Below are 19,307 nucleotides of genomic sequence, written 5' to 3'. Positions count from 1 at the left end.
CCTGCGTGTTTGGTTCGAAAACGCAGTATTTACTGACCAGCACATGCTTCAGTACCTATTTACTTACGCTCATGTGGCGATCAACACTAACCGCCGACAGCAGGCAAGCTCTTGCCCATTAGGGTTGGGATGATGAAGGGCCAGACGGTTCTTTCGTACCTTACCTAAGCCAACATTGGTGGCTTTGTTCATCATTTCAAGCAAGTGCTGGACCAACCTCGCTCATTCCCCTCGAGGAAGGTGAAGATGAAAAAAATGACATAATCGAGGTCGCTTATCTTAGTGCAACGCGGGTTTGGAAGTCGCATCTGAGCTTCCTTCCTTCCACATTCCACGGCACTGGAAGGTGGCCCAAGCTTCCCACCTGCCTGGTCAGCCAACCATCCAATCCCAGCCCTCCATTCCAGAAAGAGGCCCCCGCCGGTGGACCCGCGTTCCCGTCGCGTTGTATCCACCTGGGAAACTGCACCAGGCAAATCACGGTCGTGCCTTCTCTCAGCGACCCGTCCATGGATGGCCTCCCTGAGAAAAAAAGTTTCCCCGCCGGCCAGACATCGTGTGCATTCTCACACCACACTGCTCGACCTTGACGTCTACGTCGCCACCAATTCGCCCTCCGAGGAGCTCCCCGAGCGAGCTGCCTCGCGATCGACCACCTCTAGCTCGGAAATTTTCTCTTTCGGCCGACGCCCTGGGTAGCTGTTCGCCCCACGCACGCAATGTTCAGCTCCATCTCCCGAATCCTCGGCCGCACTCCGCAAAAGAACTCGTCTCCCGGCCCGACGAGACCCTCTCCCGACGACCACGATCGACAGCCCTTCCCCTCTACCGCTCCTCCTGGCATCGACCTTCAGTTCTCAGAGATGTCTCAGGATTGGGGTCGCACAGATGACGCCGACAAGGACGACGAGTACGACGGCCCCGATGGCATCATCGATGAGTACCCCGGCGACGCCGCCACCGATGCCGCTACCGATGACTACGTCGACCCTTTTGCAGACATGGCCGCGTTCTCAACCCAGGTGAACGATGAAGACGATGCCGCTCCAGCCTACGAGTCCGAGCCAGCCGAATCCGAACCCAAGGCAAAGAAGGCGAAGAAGGCCAAAAAGAGCAAGAAGACCGAAGACAAGGAAACGCGCAAATCAAAGCGCAAGTCCAAGAAGACCGATCCCTCAAGCTCTGCCGATAAATCTCTGCCCAGTCCGACTACGAGCGGGCGGGAGGATGCAAGCGACGACGAAGCTCAGTCTAGCGAACGACTCGAGCTCAAGGTCGAGCCGGGCACCTCGTCCATCCCGGTCCCGGAGAAGAAGAAGCGCAAGCGCAAGTCTTCATCCAAGGCAGCGGACGCTGAAACCGCCGAGGCCGAGAGTGCCAAACCGAGGAAGAAGAGAAAGACCCGCAAGCCCTTGGAGGATATCGAGGACGACGAAATGGAGACGCAGCCCGAGGAAATGATCCCCGACTCACCCTCCACTTCCCACGAGGTGGTTACCAAAGCCGAGCCCCATTCTGTCGATGTCGACCAAGACCTTACTCTTGACTACACCCTCCAGGACGAGCCTCAACAATCTCAGCTCGTGAGCGTTTCAAGACAGCTGTTCCAACCTGCGAAGGGAACTTCTACCGCAGCTGTGTCCATGAGCGACGACGACCGCGAAGTACCACTATCCTCGCCCAGTGTCATTGCCCAGAGGCGCAGAAGTATGTCTCGCGGCTCTCAGATTTCCACGTTCAGGCAGGGACTTTCTAGAGAGTCAACCGGTCTGCCCGACAGAATCTCAGAGGCTGCGGAATCGGCAGACGAGAATGGAGCTGAAGATGAGCCATCCGAAGAACATGGAAGCGCAGCTGCTGTTTCGGACAACTCGGAAGATGAGTCGGCGGTTGACGCTGCCGGCGATGTCAGCATGGCAGATGCCTCCGCGGTTGCCTCTGGAGCTCTTGTCGACGGGGAGTCTCAAGACGATTTCGCTGACCAGCTGCCTCCCTCCTCTCAGCCGCCCAGGGAAGACACGCCGAGTGCCGATGAAGACGCCATGGACGTTGACGTGGAAGCCGCTGACGCCCAGGAGGAATCTGAAGAGCAATCGGAACCGGAGGTTGAGCAGCCTCATCTGCCAACGCCGAAGAGAGCAACTGCCCGGAAAGGTGCAACAACTACCACGACAGCCACTCCCGGAACCGCCCGCGGGCGTAAGGCCAACCTTCTCATCAACATGTCAGACGCGAGCCACCAACCTGGCTCGGCACAAAAGTCAGCTCGATCCACTTCATCCAAGCGGCAACGCTCCAAGCCCACCTTCTTCGCCCAGGACGACGAAAACGAAGAAGAGGAAGCGGCTCAGGCGCCAACCTCGCCGGTGGCCCCTACGCAGAAACGAAGCAAGAAGGCCGCGTCCACCTCGGAGCCCAAGGCTTCGTCGGAGAAGAGGCCGAGCTTGAAGGCGCGTTCCTTGAAAGCACAACCTTCAGCTGCTGCGACGCCCAAACCGAAGGCAATCCGGCGTCTGCAATCTAGGACTCCTTCGTCCGCCCCGAATCTGGGCGGTTTGAGGGAGGGTCAGTTCAGCATGGAGGAGATCAACCGCCTCAACGCAAGGCTCAAGCTGTACCAAGAAAGACAAGGGCTTTCTCGAGAGCAACTGCTCGGCGTGATTCACATGAAGCACTCCAAGTCTGCTGAAGACAAGGACAAGGGCCCCAAATACGACGGCGAACTTTTCAAAGAGTTTTGGGATTTCGTTAGCACCGCCTTTCCGGACAGAAAACGCCAAAGGGTCATCGACACCACTCGACAAGAGTACCGCACGAACATCCTGCGGGGCGGAGGCTGGACACCGCAAGAGGATGCCAAGATTCTCGAGCTGCACGAAAAATACAACGGATCATGGGCGAAGATTTCTAGTGAAATCGGTCGATTACCTACTGACATTCGTGCCCGTTACAAAAATTACCTTATTTGCGGTCATATTGGCAACGAGCGAAAAGCCTGGACAAAAGACGAGGAGCAGGAACTTGTTGAGGCTGTGCTCACCGTCGCCCGTCGGATGGAAAAGCCCTACCGCCGCGAAGTGACGAAACCCTTGGATTACGTCAATTGGCAAAGCGTCAGCGATGAAATGGGCCGAAAACGCACCCGTCTCCAGTGCAGCAGGAAGTGGAAGCAGATGAAGATTGAGCTGACCGAAGCCGATCTGCGCGGATCGATGGATGATGTGCCGTGGCCCCTGAAGAAGTGCCGACTGCAGATTCGAGAAATGGCACCGGAGGACAAGTACAGATTGGTCGAGTCGATCTCCAAACAAGCTCCGGGCCCCGACAGCGCGATCAAGTGGACGACACTAGTTGACGTTCAATTCAGGAGGAAGTGGCACAAGGATACTCTCAAGCTGCTGTGGTTCCGTCTGAAGCAGCAGGTCCCGCAGTGGAGGGAAAAGACAGTTAGAGACTGCGCCCGCTTCCTCCTGAATGACGCTGCAGAGAACCATCCTGAGGGTTCCAAGTTCCTCACTGGCGGAGACGACAACTTGGATGCGGACAGAGAGCTTAAGGTCATCTCTGCCACCCGGAGGAAGGCCAACAAGGGCAAGGGCAAGCAGCCAGCGAGAGAACAGTCAGTCACCGGAAACGAGCTCAGCACCATGCTGATAACCGCGAGTGATGCCGAAGAGGATGAGGAGGACGATGAGGATGATGAGGCCGACGAGACTCGCGCCTCCAATGAGGAGACGATACTCACTCAAGACGATACCCAGTTTTCAGAATCGGCATCAACGTCGCCGCGACTTGGAATCGCCCCGTCGCTACTGCCCCCAGGAACACAGCAGGCTAATTCGGCCGAGCCCAGCCCCGCAAAGAAGCGGGTTAGACTTTCGCGGGGAAAGACGGCGAGGGGTGCCAGCGAGGTTAACGAGGAGGAGGAAGACTCGCCAAACGGTACACCTACACAATCACAGTTTGGCGACCGCGCAATCCCTGACCGTCTCACGGAAAAGAAGATGGTGGCCAGGCAGCGTAAGACGTCAGGCAGAGCACAGTCGGTAGCCTCGATGCAGGTGGACTCTGTTCAGAACAGCGATGTCGACGATGACATGCCCGAGATACGGGTGCCCCCCTCGACTCAGCCGTCGAGATTCAAGGCCATCAACAGCAAGGCGGTGGCACCGTCATCGCAGGGCAACTTTGCCCGCAAGACTGGGTCAAATGTGCTTCCCGGAGAGCCAGTCGAGGTGACTGAAGAGGTCATGGCGGCGTTGGCTGAGGCGGAGAGCAGCGACTTCGGCGAGGAGGACGAGACTACGGAGGCTGCACCGGTATCTGCTCGGCGCAGAAAGTATAGGAAGCGTCCACGCCGGGGCGAGGTGGCCGAGTCCCCAGCCTAGAAGGCTGCGTCTAAGGGCCGACCCCAACGGCGCGGTGCGCAGAAGCTAGTGAAGAGACGCAAGTCAAGCGGATAATAGCACGATGACGGTTGGACTTGTTTCCTAGGATTACACACCCGGGCTTGCTAAGCCGGTGGGAGTGGATGCGTGTATGCTCGGTGTTCGGGCAGAGAGCACGGGTGACGGGGAGGACGGGAGCGCCGGTTTTCTGGGGCACGGCGGGGCGTGACACGTTTTTGTGGTCACTGGTCACCGATTCGCATTGTTTTCACCACATGTACCAATACCTCACAGACCGAGTCGCCAGGACTCGAGTGACATTTTTCGTTCGTCGTCAGGTCCGTATCCGTAGTACGGTAAAACATCGTTATGTTGAGAACTTGCCTGCGCGAGTTTGTTCCCTGCAACTGGGGGTGTCAAGTCGTGAGGTTTTACGTCACCGGCCATGACTCGTTCGTCGTCGATGACGGGGCCGTTGAGTGGCCAGTCGCGCGCCCGGGTTGAACCACAACGCGATAACGAACGATACGTTGTAAAAAAACTCTTCAGTGCCAGTGTCGTCATAGTTCTTCATTGCGGCTTTTGAAGAATTTTGTTATCTCCGACCTGACGTGATAGACGCCCGCCCGCCGCCCCATCCCACGCTCCCGTTCCGCGCCATTCGCCGCCGTAGGGCTGTAACACCGACGGGTCTTGGAAGTTGGGTGTATGGATTCCCCGTTATCGTGAGGCGGGCTGTTTCCGGAGCTTCAGGCTGCGTCTGTGTTGTCAAAAATCGGGGCTTTGTGCGGTAGAGATGACGGCAGATGTGAAATGCATGCTGCCATGGAGCTGGAGGGCGGAATTGCACTGTACGGCGTCTGTTAGGCGCGAAGCCGCGATGGGGTGTTACAAATCGCAACCCGACGGTCTGGGTTTTGTGAAATCCGAGTGTGGTCACCCGCCACGCTGCGTCGGCCTGCGCCGCATCTGGTGAGACGTGAGATCACGGGATGGGTGTAAGTCGTTTCCTCGTTCTTCGGCGCAGACCCGGGATGCCGGGCAATACGCGCGAACAACGACGACGACAATGTCGGATCATCAACCCCTCGGCGCCGAAGATTGTCGTGACGGGAGGGACCCCGGGGCTGGCCGGTGGAAGGCGTGGCCGTGGCGTCATTCGATTCCGCGGCGGAATTTTGGGGGGGGGGGTCTGGGGTCCTTTTCTAGGACGATGCGGATGAAGCTTCTTGGTCTGGTATTTTGTGATATGCAGAGACACGGCGGTTGTGGTTGTGGGTGGTGCCATGCAAGGAACATGTCGGTATCTGGTATCTGACAATCTGGCAGCCAGAGACAGATGGCCGGGCCAGCTCGCCAGCCAGCAGCCAGCCAGCAAAAGACAAAACCAAGAAACACAAGCCTGAACACTGGAACTGAGCAAAAGCAACGGAAAACATCCGATCAGACCACGGTGGAGCGCGGCGGGAATAACAGCGGGGCGGGGGCCACCTGGCGGCGTGGCCGCATTTCGGGCTCTTTCTTGCCAGCGTCCACTCTCACCGTGCGGCGCGGCCAGCAGACTTGACTCCTTGAGCAGCACGCAGGACCTTACGGGTTCCACTTTCAGGGCGCACGTTTGAGAAGTCGAGCCGAAGGGGGGCGAGAATTTGCGCGATGGGATTCTGCGAGTTTGCCATGCTGGCTGTTGCCGTGTCGGTGACTCTCTGCTGGTCAGTGACATTGAGTCCATCATCTCGGTCGAGCTCAGGACGAGGTGGTGGAATAAACGGCTTCGGGAAAGTGCACCGCGAGATTTTTTTCCTTGTTCGAGCTTATCTCTTGTGAAGGAGATATTCTGAATGTTCCCAGATAAGGATGATGACGATGTTGATGTTGCTGCAGGGAGACACAAACATGAGCATGAGCATGAGCATGAGCATGAGCCTCACCTCGGCCTCATCTCGCACACATCGTGGATTCAACCCCCCTCTATTCCCACTTCTCATCCAATACTATTACCACCAAAACCAAAAAAAAATCGAGAAAAAATTCAACAGTCTCGCGTGCACACCACGACTGCGCGCACCGTCGCTCATACACTGGAGTAGGTAGGGAGCTGCCCTCTCGCGCAGTCTTCGGCCCTTTTTCCACGCGGCGGCCGTCTTGCTCCTCTCCGTACTCCTCTGGCGTGCCCACACCTCATCAAGCTCAGGCCGTATCGTCGCGTCCAGCGCATTCTCTCTCGCTGCATCTCCCAGCACGAGGGCGCGCTTCACCAGGTTTTGACGGGTCTGGCTGGCCGAGTCTCGGTCTTTTTCTGGACTCGAGGTCTGGGAAGTAGGGAGTGCCTATTGCGTTGAGCCTCAAGGGGGAGAGAGGGTGGCAGGGTGTGCCGGTGAGGCTGCCGCGGGCCCGTTTTGGGAGTGGGGGTTTTCTTTTCGGTGTTATTCTTTGTATGGATTTAACTCTGTGCTATGTAATGCGAGGAGCGGTTGAGTGAGCCTCATCTTCTTTGGTCCAATGTCCAATGCAGTCGACTGTGGTCTAACGGTAGAATACGAATAACCGCCGCAGCTACTGCTGTAGCTGTTCATCAGGCCAGGTGATGAAGGCTTCAGGGTAGAGCACAAAGTACGGCCACTGCGGCGGCGGAATCGCAGATCGGGAGCTAAAACAACATGAAGCCACAGCTCAGGGCGCGCCGTCTGCGGGCGGCATCTGATTGCCGGACGCACGACGGCCACTGGCCAGGGATCAAGCAAGCAGGGGGTGAGATAACAAGACAAGGGGGACCAAGAGCCAATGCAAAAGCCAGTGCCCATCGCCAGCAGTCAGAAGTCATCTTCTACCTTTTGAGCCCAGCCATATATCCAATTTGTGGAGGTTTACGCCACACTATGGAATATTCTGTTTATGCTTCGATAGACGCAGCATCGTGATGTTGTTTAAAATATCTAGAAAAGCTTCCATCAGAGGTCGCACGAAGATTGCCAACAGCCTCAATAAAAGTCAAGCCTCACGCCGCGCTGCTGCAGTCTGCAGAGCGCGGCGCAAAAAGAAGTGGGAAAGCAATGGAAAGATGCTCGGGACAGGGGAGGGGTTCAGGGACAGGGGGTACTCTATATTCGGACCTTGCGCGGGCTGGCCACGGATGCAGCAGCGAATGTCACGATGTGATGGCGCTGTCTCTCTCAGACCAAACTTTGTCGATTTTGACGATTTAATGCTTGATAACAATCTTGAGATGCCACTCAAGGGAAACTCTCAAATGTATTGACGCCGAAAGATTGAAAGGGAATCTGCAAATGTTATTTTCCAACGTGTGTTGTTCATGAAGCATCATTATCAGTACATTAGGTACCTAGTAGACATTGGACACTCAGCGGAGGTACATTCAGAGGAGCATGCCATCTGGCAGATGGCAGATGGAGCCCGTGCGGTGGATCTGCGAAGCGGAAGCGGCACGGTACTTGCAGAGTTGCGAGACCACCATGACCCTGTTTTCCTGTCGGTTCCTTTCCGCTCGTGTGTTTATTTTTTTTTATTTTTTTCTCTTCTCTCTTTGCACACCACCTGCTTCTGTCAAAGTGAACATTCCTTCCAGAGTGTTCTGTCTGGTCTTGGCCGATCACCTCGTCTGATGTCGCCGGGCGATCTCAAGCTCTTTCCCTCGCCTTGATCCAAGAAACAACGGCTGGTCCGAACGAACAGCCCAGAGACCAGGTACCTGACTCTTTCCCATCAGTGATCTGTCTGTTTGCCCCCCTCCAAAAGCTGGTTTTTGTTTGGCGGTTGCGTCAATGTCGGGAACAACGGTCGTCGGTTGCCTGCCACGCTGATGCCATGCTGCCATGTAGCTGGCCACACACACACACACTACCTTACCTTACTCAGGCACAGGGTAGCTTAGCTGTGTGCGCCTGTCCGGCCGTCTCCCGTCCCTCCATGTAACCCTGAAGAGAGAGAGAGAGCTTTGACAGTCGACCGAGAGATAGATGTGCCTGACGTCAATCGGAGGCTTCGGGAACTCCACCCAGCCGCGGGCCACGGCGGATCATCTCAAGCCAAGCAGGGCTCGTCCGCTAGGCCAGATTGCGAAGACGCGACCTCCGTCGCCAATTCGCCAAGCTGAAAGGGTCCGATTCGCCATGTCCATGTTGGAGCCAATTGTGGTTCCCAACCGAGTCTCTCTTCGGCGAATTCCAGCCCAGACCCTGGACGCTGCAGGGCATCCCGAGCAACACCTACCGCAGTGCTGCCAGCCACGGTCCCCTCTCGGCGGGATCATGGGTCCTGCTGGGTGGTGGTGACTGGGTCTTGGCTATCAGAATTATTGACCTCTCCCGGAGCCTCAACTCGAGGCACTCCCAGAGCGGCTGTCCCCTCTTAGTGGCCGAGCATTCGACCGAACAGAGACTGGTCGGATCCAACGACCGATGGGATGGACGGAGGTACCTGGTGTCCGTACCGGTACTCTGTACCATTTCTCCGTCTTCATCTCGTTGCCATCTCCGAAGGTACCTCTCCCTCTCTTCACTGTGGGCATCGTGGTCAAGACAGTGTCACGGTATTCCCACGGTCTGGCCAGAACCGCCTCATTGCCTCCCCATATCCCCTCCTCCCACAGTCCACAGACGTACGTTGCTGCATTGCCCAGGTTTGGCCCGCACGCTTGGTTTGCTCGCCCACGGGCCCCCGACTTTCACTTGTGCGTTTGGCAGTGGGGGGCCTTCTTTGCTTGGTCAGAAAACGGAGAAGAGAAGGTGATCATGAGGCATGAAAAGCACCTTTCCACCGGCGCGGGTGTGGGAACATGCGCGGAGGCGAACGGGGGCCTACGGGGGAAGACGGGGTGAGTTTTTTCGAGAAGCTGGTCACACGTCCAGAAGACGGCCTTTGCTGCCCCAGTGAATCTCCAGTTTGGCAGCTCAACCCAGTCCTTGGTCTTGGTTTCTCCTTACACACTAGTTGCAACCTTGGGGTGAGGTGAATGGGGAGACTGGCCCTTCCGGGAGAGACCACGCATCGTGTAATGTACACTCCAGACTCAGGCTCCAGTGTGCCCCTTCCTTCCGCGAATACAAATACACATTTTCGCTCCTTCCGTTTACTGTCCTGCTCCTTCCTTCCCATACTCATCACATCTAATCAGAGTTTTATCTCACCTCACCTTCCTCCCCCTTCACCTCTTCCCCTTCCCACCTCCCACCTCACCCACAACGACAAACATCAACAACACAACAACAGCTGGATCGTGAAAAACCCATCCATCTTCCAACCATCATCAACAACAACAATATCAACACCCCGAACCATACACAACATCATCACACAGCAGTACCACCATCGCCCCAGGGCTTTACAGTATGCATTTCCCCAAGTTCGGTGGTAAAGACGTCGAGCACAAGGACCGTGCCGGCGACGTCCAGTCTCCCGACGCCGCCTCCGCCGACATCACGGCCGAGCAGAAGGTCACCTTCGCCGCCGCCTTCCTCGGCCTCGTCGCCTCCATTGGAGGTTTCATGTTCGGATATGTCAGGTATGTCTTGCTTTTTTCCACCCCGTCGGCCTCAGCCCGAGACTTTTCCGAGCCTTCTGAGACACGACGCACCTTAATCCGTTTGCTCCGACTCCCCGCTGACAGACTCCCTCTTCCAGTGGTCAGATCTCCGGCTTCTTCCTGATGGAAGACTACATGGAGCGCTTCGGTGAGCTCCAGTCCGATGGCTCTATCGTCTTCTCCGCTGCCCGCCAGGGTACCATCGTCGGTCTCCTCTGCATCGGTTGTCTGGTCGGTGCCCTCATCGCCGGCAAGCTCGCCGACACTCTTGGCCGTCGCCTTACCATCTCCGCCTTTGCCTTCTGGTCTTGCGTCGGTATTGTCATTGAGGTCTCCTCCGAGAAGGCCTGGTATCAGTTCGCCATCGGCCGCCTTGTCAACGGTGTCGGTATCGGTGCTCTCTCCGTCGTCGTCCCCATGTACCAGTCCGAGTCCACCCCCGCCATCATCCGCGGTGTCATCGTCTCTACCTACCAGCTCTTCATCACCCTCGGTATCTGGACCGCCGAGATGGTCAACTGGGGCACCAACAAGAAGGTCGGCAGTGCTTCCTGGCGCATCCCCAACGGTCTCGGCTTCGCCTGGGCCCTGATCCTCGGTGCCGGTATCCTCCTGCTCCCCGAGTCTCCCCGTTACGCCTTCCGCAAGGGCCGTGAGGAGGAAGCCCGCAACACCATCGCCAAGCTTGCCGGTGTCGAGCCCAACTCCCCCTCCGTCAATGCTCAGATCGACGAGATTCGCGCCAAGGTTGAGGAGGAGAGCGAGGGTGTCGATTCCATCTTCGAGATCTTCACCGGTCCCCGCATGCTCTACCGTACCGTTCTCGGTGTCGTCCTCCAGGCCGGCCAGCAGCTTACCGGTGCCAACTTCTTCTTTTACTTCGGTACCACCGTCTTCTCCGCCACCGGTCTCAGCGACTCCTTTGTCACTCAGCTTATTCTCGGCTCCGTCAACGTTGCTTGCACCTTCGGTGGTCTGTGGATTGTCAAGAATGCCGGTCGCCGCATGGCTCTGATTGTCGGTGCCCTCTGGATGATGGCCTGTTTCTTCGTCTACGCCTTTGTCGGCCACTTCGCCCTCGACCACAACGACCCGTCCAACACCCCCACCGCCGGCGCCGTTCTCGTTGCATTCTCCTGCCTGTTCATCGCCGGTTTCGCCACCACCTGGGGTCCCCTCGTCTGGGCCGTCGTTGCTGAGCTCTACCCTGCCCGCTACCGTGCCCCTGCCATGGCCCTGGCCACTGCCTCCAACTGGCTCTGGAACTTCCTCATGTCCTTCTTCACCCGTTACATCACCGACGCCATCGACTACCTCTACGGTCTCGTCTTTGCCGGCTGCTGCGGCGCCCTCGCCATCATCGTGTTCTTCTTCGTCATCGAGTCCAAGGACCGCACCCTCGAGGAGATCGACACCATGTACGTCCAGAAGGTCAACCCCATCACTTCCGCCAAGTGGGTTCCCCACGAGAAGCGCCACGGCGCCCACGAGTCCGCTTCCGCCAGCGACGCCGAGAAGAACGAGCCCGCCACCGCCTAAGCTCTCAGCCAGCTTAGTACCAAAACGAGCACATCACTTCTTTTTTTCTCGCATGGATACCCCCCCCCCCCCCCCCCCCCCCCCCAATCCTTGGGAATGCAAAAAGTTTTCAGGATTGTAACGTGGATCACGCATCGTCAATTGCATCTGCACTTGCATGCATCATGACTCTCCTTTGGAGTCTGTTTCTTGTATCATAAGTTTTTTATTCAAGTCATTGCGACGGCGTTGGGAGGGTGGCATTCTCTGTTCATGAGGAATGAGACATTAGTAATACACTTTGAACATCACAAACATCTCTTGGTGCTCCTCGCTGGTGATCTCCTCTGTTCTCGTCCCAGTGCCGATTCGTGATCTCTGCCTTTTCCAATACGGGGATATCGGCCTTTCCCGCCGACAAGCTGACAGCCCCATATCGCCGTGATATCCGCCATCCCGGCCGGGGGTCGTCTCGTTTTCGGGTGCTAGTCATTGACCTGCCGCAACGGCCATGAAAACAGGTATTTCTCGGCGGGCTTTCTTGATGGAAATGCCAGGTCACCTCCGCCGACTCCGACGCCCCATGCACGTCGGGTCGTCACGATCGAATCCCCTCGGACATTCGCCGTTGGTTGGAGTTATCCCTCTGCGGGACTGATTGTGGAACACGCTCTGCGTCTCCGGGATCTAGGGGAGGCGGTTGGGGATTGTAGATCTCGGGGAGCGTGGGAGGCGCGGGAGGCGTGGGGTCGTATCCGGGGTCCGGCACGGAGGCACGCCGCGCGGGACCGGGATCGGGTGCGGAATGGGCATGCGGTTGAAATGGTGTAGGTAGGGCTGGGGTTCGGCGGAGGGTGATTGGAGCGCTGTTGACCTAATTAGACCCTTGTATGCTGCCAGATGGCTTCGTTTGATGGGACGTGTGTCTTTGTACTGTTGTGTTGTGGTTCTTTGTCGAGATGTTCTGGTACAATGATGTATTGATGAACTGATCATCCTTCGTGTCTCTTGGACGGAGATTTTCTGTCCTGCGTCGCGCTCGATGAGAATTCGTTCCCGTCTGACCAGGCTTGTATTGTCCGTTTGATTCCTTTCCGTTACCAGCCAAGGCCCCGAGAGCTAGGCTTTGTGTGGCATGTCCCCTTTGCCGAATATTACCCTGGTATCTCAAAAGCAGCTGGGGCTGGGTCGGTTTCCCTATTGATGATTGCTCCCCAGCAAACTAGCCTCACATTCGCGGATATCAGTTGCTCCGATAAGCGGGATGTTTGCCCTATAGGCCGAGCAAGATCTGCCTTGGAACGCCTCGAGATCATGAACCCCATGGCTATCTTTGAACTGCCTTTGGTATCTTTCCCAAACTCATAATGGCTTGGTCAATGCATTGTGATAAAGTTGGTCATCCCTCCTATTCTGACCCAACTTGCTTCTGAAATACAGCAATCCATAACTTGCAGCCGTTCGTACCTCCCATATCTCCCCAAACCATCCCTTCCAAGAAGACACATGAGCTTGGTGATAGTCCACTGGCTTTGTTGCTCTGGCTCTGGGTGCCCACTCAAAGCCATGAACTCCATGAAATACTCCTCGGACTGGCTCTCGCGCCATGCTCGGTCCAGCCACATGTATCCCAACGGGCGCTTTGCCTCGCAGTCGCCGTGGGCGTCATGCTCTTCGGCACCGTGGCGTATCTCCGTCTGGGTCGAGTTGGATAGAAGGCGGGCCGACACGGAGGGGACTGCCATATAGCTGCAGTGCGTCGGAAACACGGCGTAGAGTCCATTCGACTCCGCCTGTCTTTTAGGCGTGAATGAGATGAACAGGTCGGTTGTGCTCGCCAACAAGCTAAGGAAGGGAATGTTGTAGAACGAAGACGAGAAGCTGGTGGGAAACCCGAACTCAGCCAGCTGGCACGGCTTCCGCGCTCGGTGGCCCGAATGCGCTGCTTTGAGGCGAGGTATGCCCCCATCATAGCCTCCTCCAGCCATCTGGTTTGTACGAGCCGTCTTCAGCAAGTCCCTGTCGAAGGTGACGCCGCAATCCCATCCGAGCCAGGACCAGCTGGGAAAGTGAGGATTTCGCAGTTCTGGATGATGGAGCTCGGTGCGCCAGCAGAACGCTTGATCGAACGCACAAGTCGGGAGGCCGTAGTGGAACACGGACTGTTGTCCATCCATCATCCCCTCGTACCGTTGGAAGACTGCCTGGAATGCCGAAATCTTGTCCGAGTTGTCGGTGAAGCTGCACTTTGAATAATGTTCCACGGCGGACACGAAGTACTCCAGCCCCTCTCCTTGGGGAATGGTGAGAAGCCCGCCGACGGTTCGCGAACTGCTGGACGCGGTTTTGGTATCCCCCACCTGCAGACATATGCCGTCAGTACTCACGACAGCCTTCTGACACTGCATTAAGATCCCGCTGGTTGTGAAGAGGACTGCTCGGTGGGATAAGGCTCGCTCTTGGTAACACCACCCGCGGCTCCCCCAAGGAGATGTTTCCAACAGCGAGTCCAGGTCGTCGACGGAATGGCAGATTGTCGCTGGTGCTCCGGAAACAGGATTCGGAAGAAGCCCTTCATCAGCATCGGGGGCTGACACGGCAGCGATTGTGAACCTTGCTGCTGAATAAATGCGACGCATCCGCAGAATCTGGAGTCTTGTATCCCGAGTAGAGTCTTGCAATATGCAAAGCGCGTCGACCCAAAGGTATCTCTCCCCGATCTTCTCGCATAGAAACATGGCATCCATGATCGTGGCAGGGATTTGATCCCAAATATTTCCAAGCCCGCCTTCCTGGAAAAGACTATGGATGTTGGCGGTGGTCAACTTGGGCTGCTCGATGCCGCCCCATACGTAGGACAGGGCAGCAAATGTACACCCTTTAGGAAGACCAACTATGCATCGTTTATAAACGTCAATGACTCGGAATTGGACCCCGGAGAAGTCTTGCCATTCCAAATGACCCTCGTAGCAACTCTCATGATCGGGATTATCTTCGCAGGCATGTAGCCATCTCTTGATGAAATCCGAGTTGGCACCCATCATTGTGGATGGTCTCGACGGTCTTCTCCGGCGCTCTGTGCTTGTTGACATGAGTTTATACTGCTTCGGAACAGAGTCAAGATGCCAGCTCGTCTGAGTCCTTCCGAGGTTAGGCGCCTGCCTGCTAGCACTCCACCACGGCGGACAATCGACGTGGTCGCCCTGCCATAGAGTCTGGTACAGTTCCCGAACGCATTTCCATAACTCATCGTCCCATCGACCGTCGGGACTAACATTGTCAGCGTGTGTCTCATAGGGAGAAGAGACTTGGCAGGGACATACTCGACTTTAACGTTCCTGGGCGAAAGACAATACGCTCGCAGTAGCACGCAGCAGACAACCAAATCGTAGGGCTTCCGTGCGGTTCCCACGGCGCCAGCACTATTCTGCTTGCTCAGGACGAAAGTATCATGTCCGTAATCACCAACTCCATTGAACACGATGCCGTCTTCAGCAGAGGCAATAGGGGGAGGTATGGTGCCGGACATGCGAGTTGGTCCCGTGAGGATGACATCGCAGGCCTCCATGATGAGCCTGGCATCGTCAACGAGTTGAGGCCAGATCGCCTGCCATCCCGCGGCGTCCCAATCCGCGACCTGGAAGTAATGCGTATAACTGAATCACTTGTCATTGGTGGCTTTCAAGATAAATGATATGATGCTTACACAATTTTCTGACTTGCTCCAGGCATTTCGGCGCTGACCCCGCAGGAGCGATTTACGATGCATCGACATCGGAGTTTGGAGCATGCGGATAGAGCTGCAAGATGGGCTCTGAAGGATCATGTTCGGCAGTGCTGGTTGGCTGTAAGTGCCTTGTTCCTCCACATCTTAGCGATAACTCCCTGGCTTGCCAGGTAGCGACCCGCCAGGGTCTCGACGGTCGCTTCAGGCGGCTACTTCATGGCAAAGAACATGAAGTGATGAGATTATGTAGTCTGTGGGAGGGGCCGAAGGTATTTCATTCAGTCTATCCTGCTGATTTAACAGACCCAACCGCCGTCGACATTGTAAACGGCACCAGTAACAAAAGAAGCCTCATCGCTAAGTAGGAACGCAATAACACGAGCAATCTCAACCGGCTCTGCCCTGCGCTTCTGTGCAGTGACTTGCAGCCCACGCTTGACATCCTCTGGGTTCTCGCCTCTTGATAGCGGCGTGTTGACGGATCCTTTGCCCTTGTTAGCTGCCCCCTCCTTGATGCGTTGGATATGCTGCCATTACTTACCTGGTGAAACGCAATTTACACGAATGTTTTGGTTCTCTTTGGCCGCTGTCCTCGACAGGTTGATAACGGCCGCTTTGCTTGCGCAGTAGGCGGCATTGCCAGGCGCGCCAAACTGTCCAAACGTGCTTGCCGCTGACACCTGAAGCCGGGGCTGTTAGCGCTTGAGCCCGCGATGTCAGCGCCTGTGTCACTTACAATGCTTGCGCCGGCGGACATGGCCTTCAGCTGGGATCGAATGCAGTTGAACACGCCCTTAGCGTTCACAGCGAAGACGAAATCCCAATCCTTGTCTGTAAGCTCTGCTACGGGGGTGGCATGGGTGATGACCCCGGCCATGTTGACGGCGCCGTCCAGCTTGCCGTACTTCTTGACGGTATTTTGAATCCATTTGTCAACTGCCTCGCCATCTCTAACATCGACAACCTCATAAATATGGCTGTCGCTGTCTGGTAAAGAGGCAACTGCTTCTTTGAGAGATGATTCATTAATATCAGCCAGCGAGATCTTGGCGCCACGCTCAGCTAAGAGCTGAGCCGTAGCGAGACCCATGCCGGAGCCAGCGCCGGTTACAGCGACCTGCCAGCAGGCGTCAGTAGACTGACATGGGATGGCGGATGTGACGGACAACTACGTACCACTTTGCCTTGAAACGGAGCCATATCTTAATACGAAGTTTGGAAAAGCCGAAAGCGAGATGAATACTCTTCTACTGCCCTTGGAAAAACCCCATGTATACATCTGCTCCCCAGAGTCTTATAATGACGCGCATCCGAGACGAGGGCGACAGGCTGTCCGTGTGCACACCCATGTGTACATGACTGTGGCAGACATGGCGCAGCAGGCCTCCACATGACTCAAACAGAAAGGGAAAGCTACTCCCGGGGCAACCAAATGCGATTCAAAAACAGGCAAAAGGACAAACAGAGACGAGCTCTTCAAGCTATCGGAAAAGCTCAAGACGGTAAATCTGCACCCCGCACTTCGTATCTCGACTCTTCATGCATATGCGGCAGACATCCATGAAGGAAAGTGTTGTCAAGTCGCTACGTCAAGACATAATCTACCTTTGCTGCCTCCGATCCTCGCTTCCCCTCCCAACGCCTCTCGATGTCCGCCAACGAGTCACTGAAGATCTGCAGACCGCTCCGACGCGCCCAATCCTTGAACCATTGACTAAACGACATCCGCACCTCCGGATCCTCCGCCTCACTCGCGGCAATGAAGGCAGGCCACACGAGTCTGGCCGAGCCATACCCCATCTCCGACTCGGTCGCTTCGAACCGGAGCAAGCAGTCACGAACGCCTATCACCTTGTCCTGCAGCATGTCTGCCTCCACGTCGTATACCTTCCGATAGAAATAAATAGCCAATGCCAGTTGCATGGCTTGCGCAAGGTTGTCAAGTAGCTGCTGGCAATGCTGCAGCTCGGGATCCGTGATCAACCCGTCTGCCACCACGTGGCTGGGTTTCCGCTTGAGCTGGTGGATGCACTTCTCGACAGACTTTGCGCGGCTCATGAACTCCTTCAGGCCGGTTGCATCAGAGAACATCTCATCGTCCTTTGCTCTCCCTAACCGGATGACGAGGGAGAGTAGAAAGACGTGGATCTCGGGTATCCCAAAGATTTCCGGGTACAGCGTGGCGGTCCATATACCGGGTATCTGCAGGTGCAAGTCGTTCTCGCCGACGTCCTGGTCCTTGATTCTCTGCATTTCTTGGTCGAGATTGACCCATTCTGTTAATCGGAACGACAAGCTGTCGAGGCTGTATGAGCTTGCGTTGCTCGCTTCAATAGCCTTGCGGACATGTTTGCGGTGCTCAGACTGGATGCTGCCAGGGAATGTGCTCTCGTGTAGCAAACGCTCAAAGGCGTAGCAGTGGTGGAGCAGCCGAACTTTGCGGGACTTCTTGCGGTTGAGGCCTTTGACGCGGATAAACTTCTCTGCCTCGAGCAAGTAGCACTCCGCTTGATCTCGGTTCCCAGATACACTGGAGATCTGGACCATTGTCAAGATTGCTATCAAGATGGACTTATACTTGGCTGTCTTGGGCACATTGTAGGCTGTCTGGAGCATGAGCCGGACGTGCTGACGTGCTCGTTGTTTGTAGCTCTTGGCTTGCTCGCTCCACTTTCGAGAGTTGGAAATGCCGCCGAGACTCGATGCGCTGATGGCTAGTGTGCCGTAGAAAGCAGTAAGGCTGGCGTGGTCCATATCCTCACCCAGGGTTAGAGCAGCCAGGCAACTCTTAACGTAGGGAATGAACAGAATATGCCACGGAGTTTTGCTGTGGCGGAAGGGCGTGAAGCCCCTGAGGACTGTGGTAGAGTAGTGTTTGAGCAAGAAGACTGCATCGTGAGGCACGTTACAGTCTATGGTGGGAGGTATGGAGGAGCTTTCTGGTGTTGCTAGTTGCTGGGCCTGTGTTTCTTGGAAGACATTGGAGAGACATGTGTCTTGTGGCGTGATCAGTGCCCTAGGTGACTGTTGAAGTCCTGAGAAAGTGATGTCGGTAATGTCTCGGCCTCGATCCAAGTCTACCGGTGTGTCCCACCAGTTTCCTACACTTGGTAGGTCGCTCATGTTCCACCATTCATTCATGTTCCACCACTCTGTCATGGGACTCAGCTGTCGTTGATCCAATCTTTCCAAGCCCGGCCCTAAGGGTGATGGGATCTTTGTCAATGGCGGATCTTCGGGCGGTGCCAAGAATTCTTCATCGGCTTCCTCGGGAATGTCCTCAAACATCCCTTGGGTGGATTCCGCGGTAGCAACAACTGAGAAGTCCGACTCGGGGCTAGACATAGGCAAATCTTTGACAGGTTTTGCTGGTGACTGAGGTATCCTGAACACTCCGAAGGGACCTCGACTGATCTCTATGTTCTGGGATACTGGTAGCCTTTCACACTCATCCTCTATCTGCGCAATGTGCCAGAGAGTCAGCGCCGGTGGGACGCTCGAGGTGAGTTTCTCGCTCATAGACTCGCGCTCCTCCTCCGTGAGTAATGGACGCCGAAAACGCGACATGCCGGAGCTTGGGATATCTTCAAAGTCGAAAAAGATGTTTTTCTCATAACCACTACATGTCAGACCCGAGGCCTCGCACATAGAACACGTCGGCCGCCCCTCGTCGCACTTCATCCTCCGGTTCCGACACTGCAGCTGGTCAGCCAGTTGATCATGCAAACTGGGCATCCCGCGACCTGATGGACAGGGTCGCATGACATACCGTACCACATCCGCCAAATGACCGGCTGCGGCGGGCTTCTGTGTCGATAAGCCGCGAGGCACGGGGGTTTCTAGGGGTGGCGGCCATCATCCGAAATGAGCAGTTTTTCCACAGGTTTCACTTGCTCCCGAGTGCAGAAAGGGAACCAAAGGAGGCCAGGGGCACAACAACTCAAGGTTATCAACACAACACAGATATGGAAAGTTATGTCAAGCGGCTGAGTCTTCGCGTTCGTTGACGCAGAACAAGGACATGTCATCGGAAGGGAGGAGGGTGGAGAGTCGACGCGAAGAGATAATGCAACGTTAGCGTATCCGCCTGAGCGGAGAGAGATAAGAGCGGGGGATGCCACACCAAGCCCCA

The 19,307-nt window shown here is 56.0% G+C and overlaps 5 protein-coding genes across 5 annotated transcripts; 2 read left to right on the top strand and 3 right to left on the bottom strand.

Moving 5' to 3' along the window:
• Nucleotides 1-719: 719 nt before the first annotated feature.
• REB1 (DNA-binding protein REB1) lies at nt 720-4,388 on the top strand (the record flags this gene model as incomplete). The annotated part of the gene is made up of 1 exon (XM_037325554.1): nt 720-4,388. The coding sequence occupies one exon, from the start codon at nt 720-722 to the stop codon at nt 4,386-4,388; it is 3,669 nt and encodes a 1,222-aa protein (XP_037175128.1).
• Nucleotides 4,389-9,736: 5,348 nt separating this feature from the next.
• Nucleotides 9,737-11,469, top strand: KHT2-0 (Hexose transporter 2; the record flags this gene model as incomplete). The annotated part of the gene is made up of 2 exons (XM_037325553.1): nt 9,737-9,909; nt 10,029-11,469. 2 exons carry the CDS (start codon nt 9,737-9,739, stop codon nt 11,467-11,469), a joined length of 1,614 nt encoding a protein of 537 aa, XP_037175626.1.
• Nucleotides 11,470-12,824: 1,355 nt separating this feature from the next.
• Nucleotides 12,825-15,180, bottom strand: CGCA056_v010305 (uncharacterized protein; the record flags this gene model as incomplete). The annotated part of the gene is made up of 3 exons (XM_037325552.1): nt 12,825-14,718; nt 14,772-15,104; nt 15,155-15,180. The coding sequence occupies 3 exons, from the start codon at nt 15,178-15,180 to the stop codon at nt 12,825-12,827; spliced, it is 2,253 nt and encodes a 750-aa protein (XP_037175126.1).
• A 291-nt stretch (nt 15,181-15,471) lies between these two features.
• fabG-3 (3-oxoacyl-[acyl-carrier-protein] reductase FabG) lies at nt 15,472-16,375 on the bottom strand (the record flags this gene model as incomplete). Its single annotated transcript, XM_037325551.1, has 4 exons — nt 15,472-15,659; nt 15,717-15,855; nt 15,912-16,292; nt 16,352-16,375. 4 exons carry the CDS (start codon nt 16,373-16,375, stop codon nt 15,472-15,474), a joined length of 732 nt encoding a protein of 243 aa, XP_037175127.1.
• A 384-nt stretch (nt 16,376-16,759) lies between these two features.
• CGCA056_v010303 (Arginine metabolism regulation protein II) lies at nt 16,760-19,031 on the bottom strand (the record flags this gene model as incomplete). Its single annotated transcript, XM_037325550.1, has 2 exons — nt 16,760-18,871; nt 18,945-19,031. The coding sequence occupies 2 exons, from the start codon at nt 19,029-19,031 to the stop codon at nt 16,760-16,762; spliced, it is 2,199 nt and encodes a 732-aa protein (XP_037175125.1).
• Nucleotides 19,032-19,307: the final 276 nt, after the last annotated feature.

This window comes from Colletotrichum aenigma (assembly GCF_013390185.1).
Source record: "Colletotrichum aenigma strain Cg56 chromosome Unknown KSG_Cg56_contig07, whole genome shotgun sequence".
NCBI lineage: Eukaryota > Fungi > Ascomycota > Sordariomycetes > Glomerellales > Glomerellaceae > Colletotrichum > Colletotrichum aenigma.
The sequence above is the reverse complement of the archived record's forward strand: the minus strand, read 5'-3'. Positions and strand labels throughout refer to the sequence as shown.